General features: G+C 40.1%; 1 protein-coding gene across 8 annotated transcripts; it reads left to right on the top strand.

Moving 5' to 3' along the window:
- The first annotated feature begins 590 nt into the window (after positions 1–590).
- LOC131474001 (pleckstrin homology domain-containing family A member 1-like) lies at positions 591–20172 on the top strand. Of its 8 annotated transcripts, XR_009242259.1 has the most exons (15): positions 591–725; positions 6443–6661; positions 7760–7816; positions 8366–8411; positions 11197–11294; positions 11686–11817; positions 12197–12337; positions 12913–12981; positions 13473–13537; positions 13700–13763; positions 14228–14317; positions 15883–15956; positions 16733–16807; positions 17857–18139; positions 18256–18378. XR_009242259.1 is itself a non-coding variant. In XM_058651696.1 (13 exons), the coding sequence occupies exons 2-13, from the start codon at positions 6521–6523 to the stop codon at positions 18485–18487; spliced, it is 1209 nt and encodes a 402-aa protein (XP_058507679.1). In that variant the 5' UTR covers positions 591–725; positions 6443–6520; the 3' UTR covers positions 18488–18635. The 8 variants fall into 8 exon arrangements, 7 of the variants coding, with proteins under 7 accessions (XP_058507679.1, XP_058507682.1, XP_058507680.1 ...); XM_058651696.1 differs by lacking the exons at positions 16733–16807; positions 17857–18139 and having other exon boundaries at positions 18256–18635; XM_058651699.1 differs by lacking the exons at positions 15883–15956; positions 18256–18378.
- Positions 20173–22739: the final 2567 nt, after the last annotated feature.

Raw genomic sequence — 22739 nt, 5'->3', positions numbered from 1 at the left:
TTCACGTCCTTGATTGTTATGTCATGTCCACATTTGACAGCAATTACTATTTAGTCTTAAAATTCATATTGTTATCCAGATCCCCATTTTCTTATTTTATATCATGCACTGTAAAACATGTCGTTTTATTATTGCAAATCACATTTACGCATTTACGCATTCCAATTTATTAACCCCTGTAACCATAGTATCATGAATATTGAAATTGAAATTCACATATTCCGTTGACACAAAACTAAAAAAATATAGGAGAAAAGAAAGATGGAGCAGAGTAGCGTTATTCACTTATAAATGAAACACAAAAGAGACAATTACAGAAGTTATGCCCAAAGTGTCTTATGTCAAAACATCGAAACACATATTTTTGGATGTTTTTGGAATTTATTCAAAATGTGGGTGGACTTTTGTGAGCAGTTGATCATTTTTGTTTTGCTATGTTTACAAATGACACAGTCGTTACTTTTCTTTTACACAATTCATTACTATAGAAGAAGTAGACTCCCCATTCCAATATGGCGGCGACGTTGACGTACGATCACGTGGTGTACGGTACGATTCTGCGACCAATGCGGCACTCCGTCAAGTCTATATACGGAAGTGGGCGTGGTTGAATCTGAACTGGGTTGGGAAAACTCTCAAGCGTCCTGCATCAGTGGAGATGGGCTGAGAAAGAAGTGACGGAACCGACGACTTCACGGACGCTGACTGTCGAAGGGAAGACTAAGGTAAGTTTTTGTGGGACGGTGAACAACATCATTTTACACGGTTTTGAATAACGTTATTGTTTCGCGCAGTTTCTGGGCGACTGCAAGATTTAAGGCGACTGAATGTGACGAGTCGCTAATGTTAGCTAGGTCAGCGTGTACCGTGCATGAAAGCTTATTTTGCCAGAACAGCAGATACAATTACACAGTAGAAGTAAAAAAAACAAAATTGGGAATAACATTTTTTAGACTTCAGTGAATTATTATAATGTTGTGGCATGAAGTGGCCTTGGTTGTTAATAGCAGGCCCAGTTAACTTTAGGCCAGCGAGCCGCAGTTAACGCAGCTCCTGCTAACACAAGTGTTGTCAGGGTGTTATGTGATAGTGTTTAATCATTTCATGTGTTCGTGCTTCGTCTTGTAGGTGAAGTTGTGTGTTATTGTGGCTCAAAACATGTCAGTTCAACTAAACAACAACGAGTTCTACATTTGAATTTTTGTAAGCACCACTCAGGTTGTCTGTCAAACGTGTGCTTCATCCAGAACCTGATGATTGTCAGAAATTACTCTTAACAACTGAACTGGAATGACCTGTTACACCTTTGACCTGTGTTCAAGACCGTATTCAGTACCAATCCCCAACCTTTTTCCACTTGTTCCCCCAGTTCCTCTGGTATATCTCTTTGATCTTTTCCTAAAGAAAAATTACTTAATTGGCTTAACTTCATCCTAATGTATAACATGGGGTGAAAAACAAGGCTGCATCATTGACGGGTCCAGAATGACAATTGTACAGTCAGTATCTCTGAATTAGGTGTGGGGGTCATATGAAAATTCCCACTTACGATTATCCCTATCAAAATAAATTTGCAATATTAAACTTCAATCCATACTCACAAACCAACAGTGTATATAGCGGGTCACCATTTAACCAGGAGGTCAAGGGTTTGATTCGCAGCTCTGCTAGTCCACTCATCCTGATGTGTCCCTGGGCAAGACACTTGGGCTGTGTCAGCTGCCTGTGAATGGGTATGAAAGATGAATGATTGAAGCAAGTGCTGCATAGATGCACTGTATGAGTGTGTGAGTGAATAGGTGAATGGAAAAAACCGTTGTGTAAGAGAAGCTTTGAGTGGTCATCAAGACTAGAAAAGCGCCACATAAAAATACAGACCATTTATCATTCATTTGGTCCATAAACCATAAGCTTTCAGAAAATGTGCACAGATATGGACATTCAGAAGATGAAGTAATGGTTCAAAAACAAAAACTGTTACAATAATGTTATAAGAATGTGACCCAGGATACATATTTTTAGTTAACACAAGTTCAAAATAAAACGTTTATAAATTAATTCACGGTTATCTTGATAATGGAAATTGTCCGGTTACTTGTTCAGTATCACTCCATATCACTTGGGTCAATTAAATGCGATTGATCTGAAAGTTGCGTTTCATCTAACAGATTTGATAATTTATTTGTCAAATGACTAAAAGCTTTTAATAGAAGAGCAACTCATGCATTTAATCTTCAGTAGGTCTGGCAGTTTATTTCTTAAATTAACATTAAGACATTACGCTTATTTTAATTGTAGTGTATGTTGAAGTAATTCATATTGTTTTACAACAGTGAAATATTTGTTTTACTGTAGGGAAACTGAGACTAGCAAATATCCTTTGAAGAAGTAGTACCATGCCATTTATTCTTGTTAATCTTCTTTCTAACCAGTGAACTTAAACATAGTAGCTTATCATAATTGTTGCCAATCACTTCTTGTCTAAATAATAATTAAATTCAACAGTACTGGTTGGGTGCTTTGGCAGATTTAACTCTACCATATATGGTGTTGATCAATAAGGGCCCAGTAACACAGATCTGCCCTCTGGGAGTTAATCTTCCTTTGTCCTGACCTTGACACCTAGATATGCCATCAGCTGTGTAGTTCATATGTGGGGTAGGTAAGCATGAAAACAACAGGACAAGATTTCGTCTCCAGTTACTGTTTCCAGCTGTTGTGTTACTGTAATGTTAAGGCAGTGGTCGCGGATCATGAAAGGAAAATAATCACCCTCTATAGGGCTATGCAGCTGGCGCTTACTGATGTTTTATGACTTGTCCTGCGTGACCAGTTGGTTGCCATGTGATGGTGGACAAAGCCTTCCAGTGAATGTAAAGAGTAACTTTACCAGGGGAAATGTTTGCCCTAGAAAGAAGTCAACTTGTATCATGTAGCCTTATCTGTGCCTATCTCTCAAGAGTTAGTTTGTTTTTTAACAGTACACCCAGGCAGTAGCAAGATGGAAAAACATTAAATATTCTCACAGATGAAGTAAGTATTCCCTAAAATAATCAGTCACATTCTAATATTGCGCCACACAAAAACACATTGGTATAACCATCTGACAATGCAATTGTGTCTGGCTGCTTACCCAAATGTTGGTTCAGTATGTCATCTATAGACAGCTCATTGTCCAAGTTTCTACAAGTCAGCTGACTAGTTACTCTTGTGACGGTTGCTCTCTCACTTTTTGTCCTTTTGCAAAACATTTTTTCTGACGGTTAGTGTTTTACAAGCTGTCATTTTGAGATCATCACCTGTGACTAAAATAATTCACGGCGCACTAATTTCCTTACTGGATACTTTCTGCAGACAGGCAGTGGCAGTAGTAACACCTTACACCAGACTCATACGGCACTTTTCCTCTGCACAGTTCCAGCACGGCTCGTTTTTTGTTTTTTTCCTTTTCCATTAGGGATAGTACCCGACCTGGTACTTTTTTAGTACCTGCTCTGACAAGGTACCGAGTGAGCTCAGCCGATACTAAATGTGAGGTCAACAGACTGCCGGTCAGTGATTGGCAGAGTGTCAGCACTGGAAGAGTCATTAACATGATGTCCAACACAGGAATCAAACCAAACAATGCTGAACTTTAGATCAGTTAAAAAGACGGACAGACTCGAGTCTGATGGCTCTGACAGCGTTTTGCATCACGTGCATCTGCACTTTACCATGTCAACTAGTGATATCAGCACAAGAACTATTGAGGAACATTTAGATTATTTGGCTTGAGAGCGAGACTGAACACAAATAGACTGCTGCCGTTGTTGCATGCAGGTGCACTTGCAGTTATAAAACGAATGAACGGTTATTAGACTAAAACATTGAAATATGCCAATTCTAATATATTCATATACTCAAAACGGAGCAACCCAACGCAGTAAATTGGCTTACTGTTTTTATATGATATACCATGTTTTTAGTCAAGCTGTGATATGCAAAATGTTGCTTTGATTGGTTGATTTATTCTGAAAGACAAAAGGAATCACTTCAATTGTTGCAGTTATGCTGGAACTCTCTCCAATGAAAAATAATATTTTTTCATAAATTAACATGAAATGATGTCAACCTGAAATATGAGACACACCCCACTAAAAGTTTCAACAAAATATTGTTTTAATTTAGGGCCAATATGGCATTGGCAGCCTATGGCAACCTACCACAGTTGTAATCTTGTCATACCAGCTAGAAAAATGAAGAGGGTTCCTTCTTTAATGCTTATGTGTCTTGGCTAACACAGTAGTGACAATAAGGGTTTGAATGAAGAGCATTCAAAGATGTCCCTGGACTAACTGGTCTTCAGAAAGATGTCCATACCTAAATGGTAATGTAGCAAAGATGTTACTAGGTTAAGGGTGGTCTTTTAGATGAGTCCCAGGGAAAAATTGTCCCATTTTCGTTTGTTCGCTAACTGAAAATCACAACGGACATGTTATATCTCTCCAACATGACTTTTACATGACCGAAATAACTGAAAATGTCTCTTAAACAGACTTCTGAGGGACACATATTCTCTTCTGTTCAGGTTTGCTGGACGTCATGTTTAGTAACTGCAGGCGCACACACACACACTTGTTCTATTTAGCATTAAAACGGCGTCCAGCACCGTCCTCCCATGGAAAACTGGCGAGACTATCAAAATGGACCGAGAGGGATAAAATCGATTTAGTCACTTGCAATTTGGTGTCTCTCCGGCTCTCCACAAGTTGCTAAACACTGTAGCCTGTGGGCTGCTGTACTGATGCCGGTAAACAGATGAACGGAAAGCCGCTATTTCCTTTTCACTATTTCACTTTTCAGTTTCAAGTGACGCATTGTTGCAGCGTATTTTAATATCAAAATGCGTATCTGCTACGCAAAATGCGAAGAAGTTGGCAGGTCTGTGTAGGCTCTGTTGCAATGGGGCAGCGCAAATACTTGATGTGCACTGTAGCGTAGACGACGATGAGGTAAATGCGTCCTTTCTGAATTATTTGTGTCAGGACACAGGGCTCACAACATCACTGATGAAGATAATCTTAAATTGATATTTAAGAGCCATTTGTCTGTTGTGGCTAAAAAGACTGTAAGAGAAGTTATAGTGAACCAAAACTGGACTGCTAATGAGCTCAAACTCTCCATTTCGATGAAGAAAACATTTCCATGAAGGTTTTTAAAACTTCAAAATACCCTTGCTTGTATCAACCTCAAATGTTTTGCTGTAGAGATTTGCCACATGAACCTGAGGAAGAGGCCACTAATTTACAAGTCATTTAATTAAAAGCTTACATAATATACATGGTTGCCTGTTCATCTTGTGGGGATTTTGTGATTCACTATCTCTGCTGTCTAATTGGTGTCACTAAAATGCATAAAAGTGCATGCAGATGATCATGTACACAGCACCTCATTTACTGGCTCTCTAAACTCTATAAAGACGTATCTCACTCCTGCGTGACAATTAGTGTTTGTGTAGTACTGTGATAGTCGCCTCTGACAGCATTGCTCCTTTTTCAGGCCAGTGTGTCAAATGGGTGACTCGTAGAGACGCAGGGACTGAGATGCTCGAAGTGCAGAGTCCATGCACAACAACCAGGCCTTTTGTCCCCGGTTTTCCCCCCATCCACCCACATAGTGCTCATAACATCATGGAGAAAGAGCGTCTTTATCTTTTCTTTTCAAAGACTCATCTCACTTGCATATTTTAGGTTCTGTCTGAAAAGACCGCGGCTTAAACAGGCTAATGTCACAATATGTCTGCAGAAATGCTGGACTCGCAGACACAGGGTATGACATTGAGATCCATGCATGTGTATGTTCGACTTTACATATGCATTTCATGTAAGCATTTGTTGTTTTTTTTATCATCATACCTCAGTGGGTTTAATTTTGCACTTTCTTGTCTGTGGAGCTTCTGTTTCTTTCTTTTTTTTGACCATGCTCCAGTGGGTGCTCAGCTGTGGCAGGAGGGAGGGAATAGAAGGGGCTGGCCAGAGGCTTGCCAAATCAGATGAGAGGGCATTTGGGAGGTGATAGCACATTAAGTGAGTGGGGAGAATCCTCCAAGAGAAAGCACAAGGAAAAGAGAACAAGCCAGGGTGGGTGCATGAGATATAAGAGAGGGTGACAGAATAGCATGTGTTACATTGAAAAAAAGAGAGACTTGGAGAGAGCGAGAGAGAGTGGGTGAGGCTGATATAAAAGGATAAAGGCGGGGTTGTGGTTTGTGTCACATGATCCCCATGCAGGCTGTAGCCTAGTGAGGTCCAGGTGGCAGAGAGACCATAGATATAGTGGATACAGAGAGAGAGAGGGAGCGGGACACACTAGCAAGGCTCGCCAAAAAGACAACAGAAAATCCTTGTTTTCCCGCCCTCTGCTCAACACTCTCTCTTTGCACTTTTCTCTCTCTCTCCTTCAGTAATTCTTCCCGATCCCATTCGCCCTTGCTCCTCTACACTCAAGGCCCAAGCAGGCCAGGGAATGTCCCGGCAGCGAGATGCCTTACGTGGACCGACAGAACCGCATCTGTGGCTTCCTGGACATCGAGGAGAATGAGAGCAGTGGGAAGTTCCTGCGCCGTTACTTCATACTGGACACACAGCTGGGAAGCCTGGTGTGGTTTATGGACAACCCACAGGTAACTAAAAAAAAGGCTATGCTAGCTTAGCTCTTAGCTTAATTTTTGGGAAACAAATCCTTCAGGTTACTGCACGGGTGAATGTTAATTGTTGATGGTAAATGGATGACTTTTAGCTAACTGCATGCCAGCTACTGTTAGTTATCATTGTGTATGGTCAGCTCCCATGCATCTCATGGCTAACTGTAGGCCACTTTTTGAAAAGCTGTCTTCATTCATTGTTAACAAAATGCTAAGTGTAGGTATTACCAGTGCCAGACAGCCATGCGAAGATGAATGAACTTGTATTACGTAATTGTTGTTGACGGCAGTTGGGAAGCACATATTACAGGCACAGGAGGAGTTCAGTGCTAACTCTGCCTAAGCTTCCTGTACCATTTTCTTTAATGGGTTAAAATGAGAAGAGAATTAATTCATAGCTACTGATGAACCAGTTTCTTTTGGCATATTTAGGGTTCTTCCTTTTGATGGGTCATCTTCACAAATTTGGAAATAATCCCAGATGACTTGTGCAGTTTATTGTTAGTGTTTCTATCAGTGGTGCTAACATTAGATTAAACCTGTGATGCACAAAAGATGTCCTTGACATTTGTGGTAATGCATATGCAATCATAGTAATGATAAAACAACATTCTAATATTAATTTGGATGTCTAATACTATGGCGACAGTCAAAGTAATGACATTTGCATAGACACCAAGATTAACATTTTCTTTATTGTTAACCTTGGTGTCAAAGTGTAACTGTCCTTTTGGTTTGTACATCATGTCTGCTTGCAAATGCTGTGTTTGTAAGTGTGCTGTTACATTAATTATCCATAAATGATGTAGTGCAGGGTGCATTTTTAAATAATTCAGGAATCCTTTTCCTTTTTATAGACTGAATTTTCTTAAAATTTTAATGATGTTAAATCTGGATCCCCATAGTTTGACAAACGCAGCATGACACTGAATTAACTGTAGTGGTATGCAGCCAAAGTATACTGAATTTACTCTTAAGCATCGACTGGCTTTTCTGAACTTGTATTTGCTCTTTTACCAGACTAAACATCATTTTTCAAAAACTAAGCTGTATCTAATTGTTGTTTAACTTCGACAGAACTTGCCTGTGGGTACGGAATGCGTTGGTTCACTCAAGCTCACCTACATTTCAAAGGTACACAAATTTTACCTCAGAAACGTATCTGACACTTATAAGATTGTTTATAAGTATGTAGAGTGCTGTGCAAAAGTCTGTTTTTGTGTCTTTCATATTCCGTGACCGATGGAGTAGAATGATGTGACTGAAAGTTGGTTTTAGCAAGCTGTCACTTAGTTCATGCAACATGTGTATGTAATATTCAAGCATGTCTTGAATAAACATTGCATAATAGGCCTTTTTAACAACAGATATTTGTCGATGAAATAGTAGTACAAAACACAGGTTTAAATAATAACATCATTTGGTGTTCCACTCCAATTTTAAGAGAGCCAGGCTTGTGCTATTGTTCAAGTGTAAGGTAGAAGCAGTTTTTTACCCCGAAAAATGTGTTATTTTAATACTGCATACATGTTTCATGTATTTTCTGGGTGTGTTCCAATAAGTGACTGAGAATTAATTACACAATTGGTAAAACAACATATCTAATGGTGGCTTAAGACTTTTGCACAGTATGGTAAATATTAATTCATTGAAAGAGCTGCTAACAGTTGTGTTATCCTCTAGGTCAGCGATGCCACTAAGCTGAGGCCCAAGGCAGAATTCTGTTTTGGTAAGAACACTGTCATAATTATTACAATGTACATGAGTCGCATTTAAGCATTTTGGTTTTCAGAACTTGAGCAACCGGACTAACTACTCCCAAAAGGCTCATCTTCCACATTATACTTCAGATAAACGTCTCCGTCTTTAATATTTATGTGGATAACAAGACGGAGAGAGTGTGTAGTGTTAGTTAGGGTTATGTATGCAGTAAAGCAGAATATTGTAGTTCTGTAACCAGAAGGTACATAGTGCCAATGTAGGCAATGCAGACCTGTTCAGTTTGTACCATCATAATAATCTTGGAGACATTATTTGAATGTTGAAATCCTACATTGTGTCACTTTAACATTAATGTCTTCTTATACAGTGGTATGCAAAAGTTTTAAACAAAACATAGACATGTCCATAAATTTGGGCACCCCAAAGAAATAATTCCATTAATATTTAGTAGAGCCTCCTTTTGCTGCAAGAACAGCCTGTAGATGCCTCCTATAGCCACAGACAAGTCCCTGAAGTCTGGCAGGTGATATTTTGGCCCATTCTTCCATACAAAACGCCTCCAGTTCAGTCAGGTTTCTTGGCTTTCGTGCGTAGACAGCCTGCTTCAAATCTATCCATACATTTTCCATGATGTTAAGGTCTGGGGAGTGGGATGGCCATTCCAGAAGATTGTACTTGTGCTTCTGCACGAATACTTGGGGGATTTTGAACTGTGCTTGGGATCATTGTCCTGCTGAAAAATCCAACCCCAGCGTAGCTTCAACTTTTTGACCGATTCTTGAACATCTTGTCAAGAATCTGCTGATACTGAGAGGTATTCATGTGGCCCTCATCTTTAACAAGGTTTCCAGTCCCTGTGCTAGCCACACAGCCCCTTAACATGATGGACCCTCCACCAAATTTCACAGTAGGCAATAAGTTCTTCTCATGGAATTCACTGGTGTGTGTCCCTGTTCTCTGCCGTTGACTTTAATATGTATATAATATGTAGTCATGTCTGTGCTTGTTGCTTACATGTATGCCCCTGTGTTCTTGTTTATCAAAAATTGCTCTTAAGCCCCACCAATGGTCAAACAGGCTGCCTTTCCCTGTTGTTGTTCACTAGCCCCTCTTCACCTGTTCCAGACATACTAGTCGATTGTGTATGTGCATGATCTTCCATCAGTTCCTTTGTTAAGGTTTTGACAGAATCCTAATTGGAATCAGTTTCATATATGCAGGCGCTTTGTAAGCAACACAATGCAGGATTTCAATCTTGTCTCCAAGATCATTTTGATAGCACATCAACGTCTAACAGGGTGAATGGCTTGTGTAGGTCTGCATAGCCTGTGTTGGTGCTATGGAACGCCTGGTTTAGGGTTGATGCCACAGAAAGAACTACAATATTCTACTTTACAGCGTACGTTACAGTCCCAGACTACACAAACTAAAGCACCTTTTGTCTTTTTTCGGGGATACATTTTAATTTTTAATATCTGGAAAAAATAAAACAATGTTTCATATTAGTTTAAAGGCTCTAACAGTGGCTACTGTACCAGGTCTGAAGACATGGTTTTTTGTACAAAAGAAATTCTGCTTCAGAGTTTGCCTGTATTGTTGCCTTGTCAACAAATGCATGTGACAGTTTTAACAGACAGCACTGTTTGCATACTCTAGGAGGACCCTGAGAGCAAATCTTACTTTACATTACTTTAAACTGGGGTTTTTTTCCACTGATATCTTAAAATCCAACTGCTACCCCTTTCTTAAGAAGAAACGAAGGGTGGGAAAGTATTTACAAAGGTTTTGTAATGGCCGTCACACTTGCACATCTTTTCACAGTAAGAATGGCGAGTGTTCATTGCTGTCAGGGATTGATATGTGATGTTCATGGAGATTTAAAAAAAAAAAAAAAAAGTGCTGCATTACTGAGTAGGGCACATTGTTTTATTGTGTTCAAGTATGAGTCACATCTGATAACAACCTCCCAGATTTGACATCCCACTGCCCAAGAGACCACAACACTTTCACTGTTACTAAGCAATTTACTGCCCGCAAAATACAGTGGACACATTCAGAGGTTAATACTGTGGGATTGATTTATGCTGGTCACCTGAATGAGACCAGACAGATTTATTTAGTGGGAAGTTGAAAAAGAGGAGTTGGACGGGACATGCAAAAGGATGAATGATCCTTATTGTGCCAGTTTGAGTACTTGTTGCCTTTTATAGCTTGCCGGAGTTGACTATAAGATTAGAGCTTTAATGTAATTTATTCCCACAGCATTGAAAGAATATAAAGTAGACACAAGGAGGGTTTGAGCCACAGAATTGAAGTATTTATGTTAAAGAAATGAATCTTTCTTTCACATTTAAAATCACAAATGTCTTTGTGATTTAAAATGTGGTTTGCCAATGTTCACATGGCTAGGAAAGTGTGAGAATTGTATTTGGTGGATGAAAGTTGGGGGGGGTTTCTTTCTTTTTTCCTGTCATCAAAGGGATGGGAGTCCCTTGACTCAGTCATGTTTCACTTCCAGAGAACTGTGTGGCAATGGATCTGTGCTCTTATTCATATTCGCATCATATTTTCTATGCAAGGAAAGCCAAAAGCACTATGTTAGTTGACGTCACTTCACAGTACATCCTTTTACTTGTGTGATGCATGCATGCGATTCATATTAAACACAGACTGAATCAGACTGTGTAGTTCAGAGTCTAATGTTGTCTGAGTCAGACCGAAGAGGCCTGAATACACTTTTCACACTTTCTGGTGTTCCCACTGTTTTGTTTTGTTTTTTTATGATCTGTTAGTCATCAATGCGGGGATGAGGAAGTTCTTCCTGCAGGCTAATGATCAGCAGGACCTCGTGGACTGGGTCAACGCTCTCAATAAAGCCACCAAAATCACTGTGAGACGAACAAATACACAAATAAACACGACACACAGTTCACCACTGAGTCAGTTTATGTCTTATCTTCCCAGCTCATGTTTTATGGCTTGGCGGAACCTTTTAATCCTTCCTTTTCTAGAAATATGAATGAGTGGACTGTCGAGGTTGGTGTGAGTCAGAGTATGACCAACAGGATGCTGCATTGTTGTATTCAGTGCTGGGATAAATTATTACTTCCATTGTTCTCTATGAAGGCTTCAGCATACAGAAAGGAAATTAATATAAAACATGTTAAAAGTCTGTCACCTTCTACATACACAGAGTCTCTTTTTCCGTTCTCCTTCTTGATTCTACAAAATGTCTTAAGTTAAATTAAAAAGTGAACTTCTCAAATTTGTGTGTGCCCAAGGTGCCAAAGACGTGTGATGGCCAGCAGAATCCAGAGAACCAAAAGGCTTTGCCAGATGTTGTTGGAACCAAGAAACAAGTCTCGTATAGGACAGAGATCATCGGAGGAGTTCCCATCGTCACCCAGACACAGGTGAAGTTGACTACACCTTCACATGTGCCATGTACATGTTATTATTTTAGGTACATCTTTAAAAACTGAAAAACTGCCATTGACAATATAATTTGCGTATATAATATAGGATGAATAATGCTGAATACAGATAATTGAAATCTTAAAGGAAACTAATTTTGTTGGTCCTTATTGTAAGTGGAGAAGTATTGGGTTTAGAAAAGTGCTGGTTAGAAAGTCATTTAATCTGAAGTTGATTCACTAGTAAGTGAAGTCATATTAGAAATAATCAGTAGATTAAGTTACTATGAAAATAGAAATAATTACCGTTTTGGCAAAATGTTATTCACCTTTGTACTAGAGAACTTGCAGTTAATAATTCAAGTGTCTCACCCTTCAGCATGAAGGTGGAGATGGTGCAGACAAAGCAGAGCGGGACGCCATGCATCGCTCTCACAGCCAGCTGCCATACTTCCTAAGTAGGCCGGCTCAGGAACACACTGTCATCAAGTCAGGCTACTGTGTCAAACAAGGAGCTGTGGTGAGTACCTTCCACTGTCATGGTACACAGTAAAATCTTTTTTTTATTTTTTCATAAAAAAAATAATAATAACTTTCAATTTAATGTCTCGTGGTTATATTTAAAAGATTATAGTCATCATTTACCTGTTACATTTTTGTGAAGGGCGAATACAAGCAATAAAATGCAGTTGTTCCCTTGCCAAACAGTGATTGCAGCTCCAATAATGTACCGTCAAGTTTGTTACTGCCTACTAATGACTGGATTTCATTCATGACGGTTGCATCTGCCCACACCTTCCTTTTTACTTGTTGAAACACCCATAAAATGCTATCACAAAACGGTGTTTTTCACTTTGTGATTGCAGCTTGATTTTATGCATCGGGTTTATATTTGACTCACTCTATGCCACTCAGTACTTGTCTTCCTTTTAAAAAGGCCAGTACAACCAGAGAAACATGTTTCAAGTACTACATTCCCACTTAGAAAATTGTCGTTTTTTTTTTTTCTAAACTTGTGTAATCCAGGTATGAGAACATTGAAGTTGAATGAACATTTGACACCTGCTCTGAACATATTTTCCTTTTCCCCCCCAGATGAGGAACTGGAAACGTCGATATTTCCTGCTGGAAGAAAACTCAATGAGTTACTTCAAGTCTGATTTGGTAATTAACTTTGATAAAGTTAAGTGAGGCCTTAGAGGGATGTTTTGAAAGATGTGGATTGGTTTTGCCCCCGCAGTCTGTGGCAGAGTTGCAGCAAATGCACACGATTGACTTCTAACGTGTTTTATCTGCTGTGTGAGGAATTCACTGCCCTCAGTTCACATGTCCTATCATGCCTCGTTCCCCATTGACACACAATCACACACACACAGACAATACTTCACGTCCCATTCCCTGTACTTGGCAGGGTCTGCCCTTATTTGACAGTTTTATCTGTGTGTTTGGCTATCAACAGGCCCCAAGGACATAGACTCTCTGTCTGTTGTATAAAATGGCCATGTCAAGAAAGTTATAAACAACTTTGCTACTTCTAGGAAAGTTCCTTTCAGTTTCCATGAAATATTTTAAAGCCTGTCTGTGTTTTTCAGTTCCGCTTTGGCTTGTGCTACTAGCCAATGACAAATTAATTTGATATCATGTCTTACCTTCAGGAGAAAGAGCCTCTGAGAATGATCCCACTGAAGGAAGTTCACAAAGTCCAGGAGTGTAAACAGAGGTATTTAACATGTCCCAACATTTTCCAAATTTACAAAAACTTCCTTTTGTCCAAGAGGATGGTATTTTCCTGCTCTGATGTAGCTTAAGATATTCAGTAGATGAGATAAATATGATTTGACCTGTTTTTCCTTTTCCTTTTTTTTTTTTCCTTTGTTTGTAGCGACATTATGATGAGAGATAATCTGTTTGAGGTTGTCACAACATCAAGGACGTTTTACATACAGGTGAAGCTTTTTCTACTGTTGACTCTCATACACACAGATTTGTTTCTGTTACTCTACGTCAATGTTCGTAAATTGCTGAAATCACTTTTTGCCTTTAGGGCTGGGCAATAATTTAGTAAAAATAGATTGCAATATAATTTCTGTCAAATCACAAATGTTTAATATCTATACTGATGTATTGTTTTGTGCACTGTGCAAACACACTACATAATCACTGTTACATATTTTCCCCCCTTAGATTTGTGAAATGTTTGTGTTCTACTTTGGGTCAAACATAATCTTTAATCATCTCACATTTTATTGTGATGATTGTCAATATCAGCTGATCAGATTGTGGTTATGTTTTTGGATATATCGCCCAGCCCTACTTGCCCTTTGTGTATATTTGCCGTCTCTCCTCTCCTCTCCTCTCTCTACCTTCTCAGTTTCCTTACTGATGTTTTCTTTATTTGTGTCTCCACTAGGCCGACAGTCCAGAGGAGATGCACAGCTGGATCAAGGCTGTTTCAGGAGCCATTGTGGCCCAGCGGGGGCCTGGAAGGTCTGCTGCCACAGTATGTATCACACACCACACAACAGTATGGTGCGGCACCACCGCGGTGTAAAGAACTCGCAATTAAACTAAAAGTCTGTCTGGATTTACTAATTCAGAGATCTTGCATGTACCTGTGGAAAAGGGGAATGACTTTTGCCTTGATGTGTCTATTTCATCTCGGGTTATGACTATTCAAAATACTAATTTTGTTTTACGCATGTCAGTTACTCATTATGTTTTTACAGTTTCTTTCTTGCACAAGTGATCCAACAACTCAGAGCTACAGAGATGAACAAAGAATAAGTGTTATTCTTATATTAAACTGAATTGTTCCAGACAGATATATATATATATATATATATACAGTGAAAACACTTGGGATGTTAGATGTTGCTGTCTACTCTGTAAACCTATACTTCACATCTCTGAGGACCCATACTCTGTTGGAACTGTTGTTACCTTGCTAGTGAGGAAACAACTTGTATCTGCATTTCTGCAATATTCATTTCCTGTGTTTGGCACAGCCTGTTCTCCATTTACCACCATACAGTTACAAAGAAGCAGATTGTTTGTTTTTTAGCCTTGTTATTTCTTCATTAGTCACTTTGGAGTTGATAAATGACAGGAAATGCGGGGCGAGGGAGAGAGATCGCATGTTCATTACTGCTACTGTACAGTAGCTTCTGACTTGAGTCACCAGGGTGTCCCTATACTGAACTTAAACTTAAGTATCTCACAAGATAACCTGTTCTGTTATCTCCTTTTTAAAGCATCCAGCAATATATGAACTCTATTTGAGTACACTAATGAAGAACTGCTTCATTTGTTTGATATTGAACATTTTGCCAATTATCCAAATTCCAATATGCCTATATATCGGGAGTGTTATTTAAGTTATTTAGTCTCTTCTGTAGTGAAATGAACGTCATGTTTTGCATACTCGTGCAGCAGTTATAGATATACATTTTCTTCATTGTGCAAACTTCATAAACCTAAACAAATGATAGTTTGTGAGGGCGCTAGAATAGAAGTGAAGGAGGTAGCATCCTAACTGTTTAAGTCATTAGTCATATCGCTGTGTTACGCTTTAAAGCCAACATTGGCCTATACGGATATTGTGTAGATAAGGTCGTGCATCCCTAGTCAGCAGGCTACATGCTGAGATCTGGGCAGGGAGACTTACCAGGTGTGAAGAGAGAGAATTAAACTGGTTAAATAATCCTGACTGGAAACACAGCACTGGTTCCCTCTGGTTAGACTGGAATCACTCTCAACACGTCTGTGCATTACAGTTTCCTCTTTCATTCCTCCTCATACCCTTCTTTCTCTCTTGCTTGTGTTTCTCTCACCTTTTTCTCTCTCATGCCTGGTCTCTCTCTCTCTCTCTCTCTCTCTCTCTCTCTCTCTCTCTCTCTCTCTCTCTCTCTCTCTCTCTCTCTCTCTCTCTCTCTCTCTCTCTCTCTCTCTCTCCCTCCCTCCCCCCTTGTTCCCCTTCTCTCTGTGTCACATTCTCTCCACCTCCTCCTCTCCCTGTTGGCAGATGGCCCATCTGCTCTAATCCTGCTTTGCACTGTGTTGTTGCAGATGCGGCAGGCCAGACGGCTGTCGAACCCCTGTATACAGAGGTATACGTCCCGAATCGGGGAGTGCAGCAGCACGTATGTCAGCTCGTCTAAATTCCCCCTTTAAACTTTAAGTTCACCTTTTTTAATACTGTTTTCCACTCACTGGCTGGCACTTGGTGGTTGTAGGTATTATGAGGGCAGATCAGATCTGATGGCACATCTGATGCTTTTTTTTTTTTTTTTATTACTTTGCTGAGGACCAACCACACCCTAGTACATATGGCTGTGATAACCCAATGAGCGCTACTTCCTTCACGCCCTCGTCCGCAACGCTTCTCTTATCCACTTCTCTCCTTCATTTGCTTCCCCCCCCCCGCCGAACTGTCACTCGCTCCAAGTGGTTTATTTTACTAAGAACAGGTAAAACTGTGAGGCTCAAGATGTGCTTCATTTATCGTCTCTGCTGCATTTGATGATTCTCACCACAAGCATGGAAACTCAAATCAAGCACACCTCAAGTTTTTCAAGTGCTTTAAACATAAAATGTGTCCTTCAGGTACAGTATGACTAAACCGTTCTAATATAACCATAACTATTAAAAAAGATCTGTACTTCCTCCCTCCCCCTTCATGGCTTTACTTGCACAGCTTTCATGTGTCTTTATGATTATTGCTGATTACGTGCACAAATACACTATTACTTGATGACCAGTTCATTCCCAAAAATGCACTCTGTGCTTGAACTACCTGATCATCTTATCTGCAAGTACCCAAAACCTGTTTGTGTTTTTTTCTCTGTCTGTAATACTGGGTACATGTGTCTTTCACACCTTGTGTTTCTCTTCCCTTCGTGCTCTGTTATCTCTGCAGTCTGCTGCAGCTGTGTACCTGTCTTAGATGTGTGACATCCTGCCTGTCTCTCCTCCTCCCTCCTGTTCGCTGCCTGTATGTTTTTTTTGTTTCTCTCTTGTTCATACACATAATGAACCTGTTTCCACCTAAACGTCCTATACCTTTTTATGCGTTAAATGATAATCATTTTACATGCTTGGAATTGCTAATGCTGAGTCCACACGTTCAGAGATTTACATGTATGGATTAAGCCGCTAAGTTTGATTTAAACTCCATCGCACAACATTTTTAAATGTGTCGAGCCAAAGAAATGGACGGAAAATGTTGACACTTTTCTCTCGTCGTGCACCAGCAGAACTTTCTTGTATTGTGGTGGTCGTCATGTTTTGTGAAATGGGATTGGAAGTCACTAGCTCGGTGTCGATACAGTATTTTATCTTTCACTGTCAGAAATACATGTTCTCCCTGTTGCTCTCTTGATGGCTTTAGTCAATCCACCGATAAGTTGTTGCTCTTCTGTATGTCCTCAAAGTAAAAGTAAATTCAAAATCTCTCCCTCCTCATCAAATCCTTCCATTTCCAAACCCCCCCCATGATGAAAGAGCCAATTGGGGGCGTGTGGTTACGCAGAGATGACTGAAACCTTTGGCTGGAGCGTAAATTAAAAATGTAAAAAAAACTCTTCAAGTTTTGTTGAGCAACAATTATCTAAAGTGTTGTGCAACAGAGTATGAATCAGGCTTTAAAGTGAATTTGTTGTAAAATGATATGGTGCGGAATGATGAGGTCTGAATTTAGTTTTGGACCTTTGGATTCAACATAAATCTCATGTGGTTCACCCTTGGAATTCTTTGAAGTTTGTGTAAGAAAGCAGCTTCTTAAATCTTGTGATGCCTATGTTGAACTTCATTTATTTTAATTATCAGCAATTTCACAAGCCTGCTGAATTCCAGGATGTTATTATGCTACGGTCATATCATGCGGGAGACACGGTGTCACGAAACAGAACTTAAAAATGGATATTTGTATAGAGATCTCTCGCGTTTTACAAAAACTGCTAATTGGTTAGCCCCTTTTCATTTTCACTACCTCTGCTGTGTTTTTTGGGTTCTATCTTCCCTTGCTTATGTTTTGTGTTTCAGAGATTGAAATCTGACAGTGAAAAGCTGTGAAATAATGTGCAAACACCACCCACTGCTTCCTAAGACACTCTGCTCTTCCACTGCAACTTGTTGAGACTACCATAATTAAAACCTGCTGACACCACTCCCGCTACTCCTGCTAACTCTACTACTCGTACTACTACTACTTCTTCTACTGCTACTACTACTACAGCCACCTTCTCCACTCTCTAGCAATGCTACATTCTTCAGCACCTACATCCTTCAAGCTGCATCAGGCTCCACATGCTGGTGCTTATTCCAAGTCTGTAACTCACTTTGGCTCCTCTCAAATCAACAATACTTAATCGGGGTTTTGCTGATGTTACTAACGAACTATCATTTCGCTTCCCTCTGTGTCCTCCACTGTTTCTGCTGCAGGAACCCAGCAGCCGTTCCACTTTCTACCGCAGCCCCACGGGCCCCCCTGTCCCTCGCTCGCCCATATCTTCCATGTCACCATGCTACCCAGAGTGGGGCGCTGCTGTCTCGTGCGGCACACGCTCGCAGCCTGGCGTGGGACAGCGAGCACTTCATGAGCCTGCTGCCACGGCCCAGTCACAGCCACACGCCAGCGCGCCTGTCCCTGCAGGAGACGCGTCTGGCAAAGTGACCTGCGAGCCATCTGTGACCACCATCGCCAACATGGAGGAGTCACCGTGGCGACGGCGGAGCAGCTTTGAACCCCACGTGCCTGAATCGCCTGTGGACTTGGATGATGCTGACCTGCCAGTGAGTGAGGTCTGAGACCCTGCATTGGACATCAAAGCTGTTGTCAGAGTTATCATGGATACAGAGGAAACCACACACCACAGTTGTTTTAAAAAAAAAAAAAAAAGAATGGGGGCAGGCACTGGTTTCAAATCAAAGCTGTTAACACACTAAAGAGCCCAACATCACAAACTCATCTTTTGAGCTCCTTCGTCGGTGCCGTCAGTGCGAAAGAGAAACAAGTTGGATCGCCACTGAACTGCACTCGTGTGCCAAAGACGACTCCCTCTTCACCCACACCACTGCCTGCTGTCGCATTCACACCTGCATCTTTATTTACTTGACGTTTGTCAAACAAAAACTACCAATCGGATTTACTTGTGCTGTTTAGATTCCAGCAGCAGTTTTATTCTAACCTGTGCAGTGATGTGTTCAGTGGTGTTTGTGGGCAGAGGATTTTTGTAAACCACTTTGTTCCAAGAAAATAAGGGAGATTTTAAATGGTGCGAGGTGTCTCCTCATATCTGAGAAGTTTTTAAAGTGAGGACTAGCTTATTCATAACCTCTCCATCATCTGGTATAAACGGCATTGGTCCATTCATGCTCACGTTTTTTTAACACTGGATTTAGCAGTAGGTGCAAAAAAAAAATTTGGAAATAATCTAGTGTCTAAAATAGTGCAAGACCAAATGTATTTCAGTCTCATTTAGTCTGATTTAGTTCTTTTAGTTGCCAAGTCTTTGTGTTAAAGCCTTTTTTTTTATATCCGAGTATTGAGGTCAGTTGTTTTTAACAGTGTTTTCAGTGAGTTTATTATTTGACTGTCGTTGACTACATGCTCACTTAGCTTGCATGTAAATGTTCACATAACACATGTCACTTCAGAACCTGACTCGGCATCTTTGCGTTTCAGCATAGCAAACATTGTGGACTCATGTTTCTGACACTGGATAATTTGGGACAGGAGCGACACAAGTAAACAAAAACATAGGTTTGAATGCTTTTTTTTTTTTTGGTAATTCATTGTCATAAAAACTTCAGCTTAGTGCTGGGTCAGGTATAGATGACCCTTGTGTCATAGACTGGGTTGTAACTGGTTTCTGTGAATGAATTAAACCTGCAGTCCATTGTCGAAAGAGGAAAAGACCGAATATACACAATGCAAGCATTTTGGATCACAGTTTAACAACAACAACAGAATGAGATTCAAGCTTAGACACTTCCATTGCATGTTAATGATTCTTCACATTGTCCTCCTCTTTTCCTAGTTTTTGTTTATCTGCAGCTGCTCTTGGTGATTTTGCAGAATAGAGCCGTGTGCATCAGAATTATTTTTATATGCTTTTAGATGTTTCCTTACCTTAATGCTCACACCTGTGTTATCTTCCCAGTAGCAGGCAGATTTTATTTAAACGGTCCCCACGTCAGTCCTCCAAAATAATACACACTAATCTTTTGTTAAAAAGTGCCTGCTCCATTTCATCCCAGCAAAGCCAAACTACTTCACCAATGTTCATGTATTAATTGGTTTGATTTGTTTCTATTTATTATGTGGATGACTTGAAAGAAATAAACACTGAAAATGTGCTCGGGTTTCCTGGAGGGTGATTCAGTTCTGAACTTAAAAACCAGCACAGTGACTGCTCTCAGTCTGGTTTGTCGTTGTTGAATTCATCAGTGCTTCCTCTGCCCTCTTGTGGTGAGAGGGAAAACCTGCACCAGTTCCACAGCCCTGAGTGCTGTGTAAGTCATAAACCAGAGATGGAACAGTTTTAGTTTTAAGAGTTAAAGGGTTTCTGTGGTAGAACACACCTGGGACAATAAAGTCAGGAGTAAAAAAAAAATATCAAACAATAGAACACTATAATGTAACAGTAGACCGAAAGAGAGAAAAGTACATTTGCATGGAATTGGTTGCAAAGAAAAGTGGAGAGGGCTGGAAACTGAAACCATTAAGACCATAACTTTTAAATGCATTTTTTTCCATCCAGTGTTCAATCATCACATACAAAATGGACCCTATTGTTATTTGATAAATGTAAAATTGATCTTCATCACAATAAATTATGTACTTTAAAGTGTGCTTATGCAGCAAAGTCTGATAAATATAAAAAGATTTGACCTGAGCCCCAATGAGCCGTTTGCACAGTAGCCATTTTGACAGATGAAAGTAATGAGTCATTCTCACTTTCAGGTATCTTTCCGGTTCACTGTCGCACCATCCTGACTTACATGAACCAAGTGGAGACTTTGTTGATGTGATCAGTGACACCTGTGCTTCTCTTGGTAAAATATGTCAAAATGGCTGCCTTAGTATTTTTGTTTACAACATAATTAATTACCTCAAAAAAAAAAATACGTGTAGCACGTGTTTCATTGTTTTTCAGTAGGCTGCTGATGATTAAGTCTCGATAGTGAGTGAGTTCATCCTTGTGTTACATTTGCAGCCTCCTGCTTCATATAGATTTACCGAGTGAGGTCATGGAGAAACACTGACAACACACTGTAAAGCCTGTGACACATTCTGGGCTTCAGTCTGCGTGTGCATTGAATATTGTTAATGTTCTATGCGTGACAGGGGAGTTAAAAAATACATCATGGCCAAGAAAAACAACTTTTTTTTCTCCAAAAGCTCTGAACTTTGTCACAAATTCCCTGTTAACTGCAAGAGACTGAACTTCTTGTCACCTTTTTTTTTTTACATTTTACAGACCTATTCTATAAAATTCTATTCTATAGTTCACTGAAAGGTGGAAAACAACATATGCAGCTGTGCAGATGTTTGTCGTGCTGCACTCTTTATCTTCACAAATACACTGATTTCCCAGCTTGTCAGTGATCTTGTCTGTAGGACATGAGACTTTGGTGTGGGTTCAGGCGTGGACATGAACTCACTCCTATCCGAGACGTCGTTGCCGTCTTGTGCAGGACAGAGATCACACAGACCTCAGTGGCATCCACTGGATACGCTTGGTGACTTTGGTTGGAGAATGGGTGTTCCTCACAGAGGAGGTTGTTTTCATCTGAACATTTTCCCACCATTTCTCTCCTGTGCATTGCCACAATGTGGAGTGTGATGATGATGCTGTGGGGCCCCGCTATAGTCACCAGCGTGTGAAGTGATGCACCATAGGAATGACATGGTGTTAGACTGGCGGAGAAATGATTGAGCTCTGGGTTACGAGCACAAACATTCTAAACACTGTTTCCCGCCGCAGCTCTACAAGCCAATCCAGTCTTTGAGAGCATACAACTGCCTCCCGTTCCTTTTTTTGCCACCTCTCTAATTGCCTTTTGGATAAAGACGTGTCTGTGTTACCCACAGCTCCAGCACCACAGGGAGCCTCGACCCTTGGGTGCCTTCATTACCGAGCAAAGTTCAACATTTAAACCAATCAAAGCAACCCCTGCACCCCTAATCAATCCCATTTTGTGTTGAGGCTTTTAACGGCACTGACTTCTCACCTCAGTGTTGAGACTCTTTGATGGCTCATCACAGACATCTTGACCTAACACACATTTGTTGTTATACCTACTATTAAAATCCAGCTCCTGACACAGCAAGAGTGTGTCATTAACATGCAATTTAAAGATGATTCTGTGGTATTTCCATTTAGTCTGCAGCGGTCATGATGAATGCATATTATGAGAATTGATAAGCACATTCTCCACTGGAAGTGGCATTTGTCATTATTTAGATATCACCATTCAGTGTTGTTTATTCCCCTGCACACTGGGTGCTCATTACCCACAGAGTTGGGGGATACGATTTTAATAAATGAATAAATTACGTTCTCAAGCAATTTTTCAATTACGACATATTTGGCAGCTTATGTGTGGCAATGTGAATGGACTACATTAACTCCACAAATCTCTCAATCCGCCCAAATGTTTTATTTATTTTTTTTCCTCGGCTGATTTTCCTTTAATTAGCCATGATGCTTGTGTGGACAACGTCTGTGACTCATTTAGGGAGTGAAAAAAAAACCCTGCAGAAAATAAGCCTGTTGCAAATGTGGAGGGATGTGGAGCACATAAAACATCTGCACTGCATTACTCCTTCCACATGTTTGTCTATTTTTATTAATTGGTTATTAATTGACATGGACAATGTATACTGAGGTACATTTTTGTAAATATTGTATACCAGAGTT

This window comes from Solea solea, chromosome 15 (genome assembly GCF_958295425.1).
Source record: "Solea solea chromosome 15, fSolSol10.1, whole genome shotgun sequence".
NCBI classification, from domain to species: domain Eukaryota; kingdom Metazoa; phylum Chordata; class Actinopteri; order Pleuronectiformes; family Soleidae; genus Solea; species Solea solea.
The sequence above is the reverse complement of the archived record's forward strand: the minus strand, read 5'-3'. Positions and strand labels throughout refer to the sequence as shown.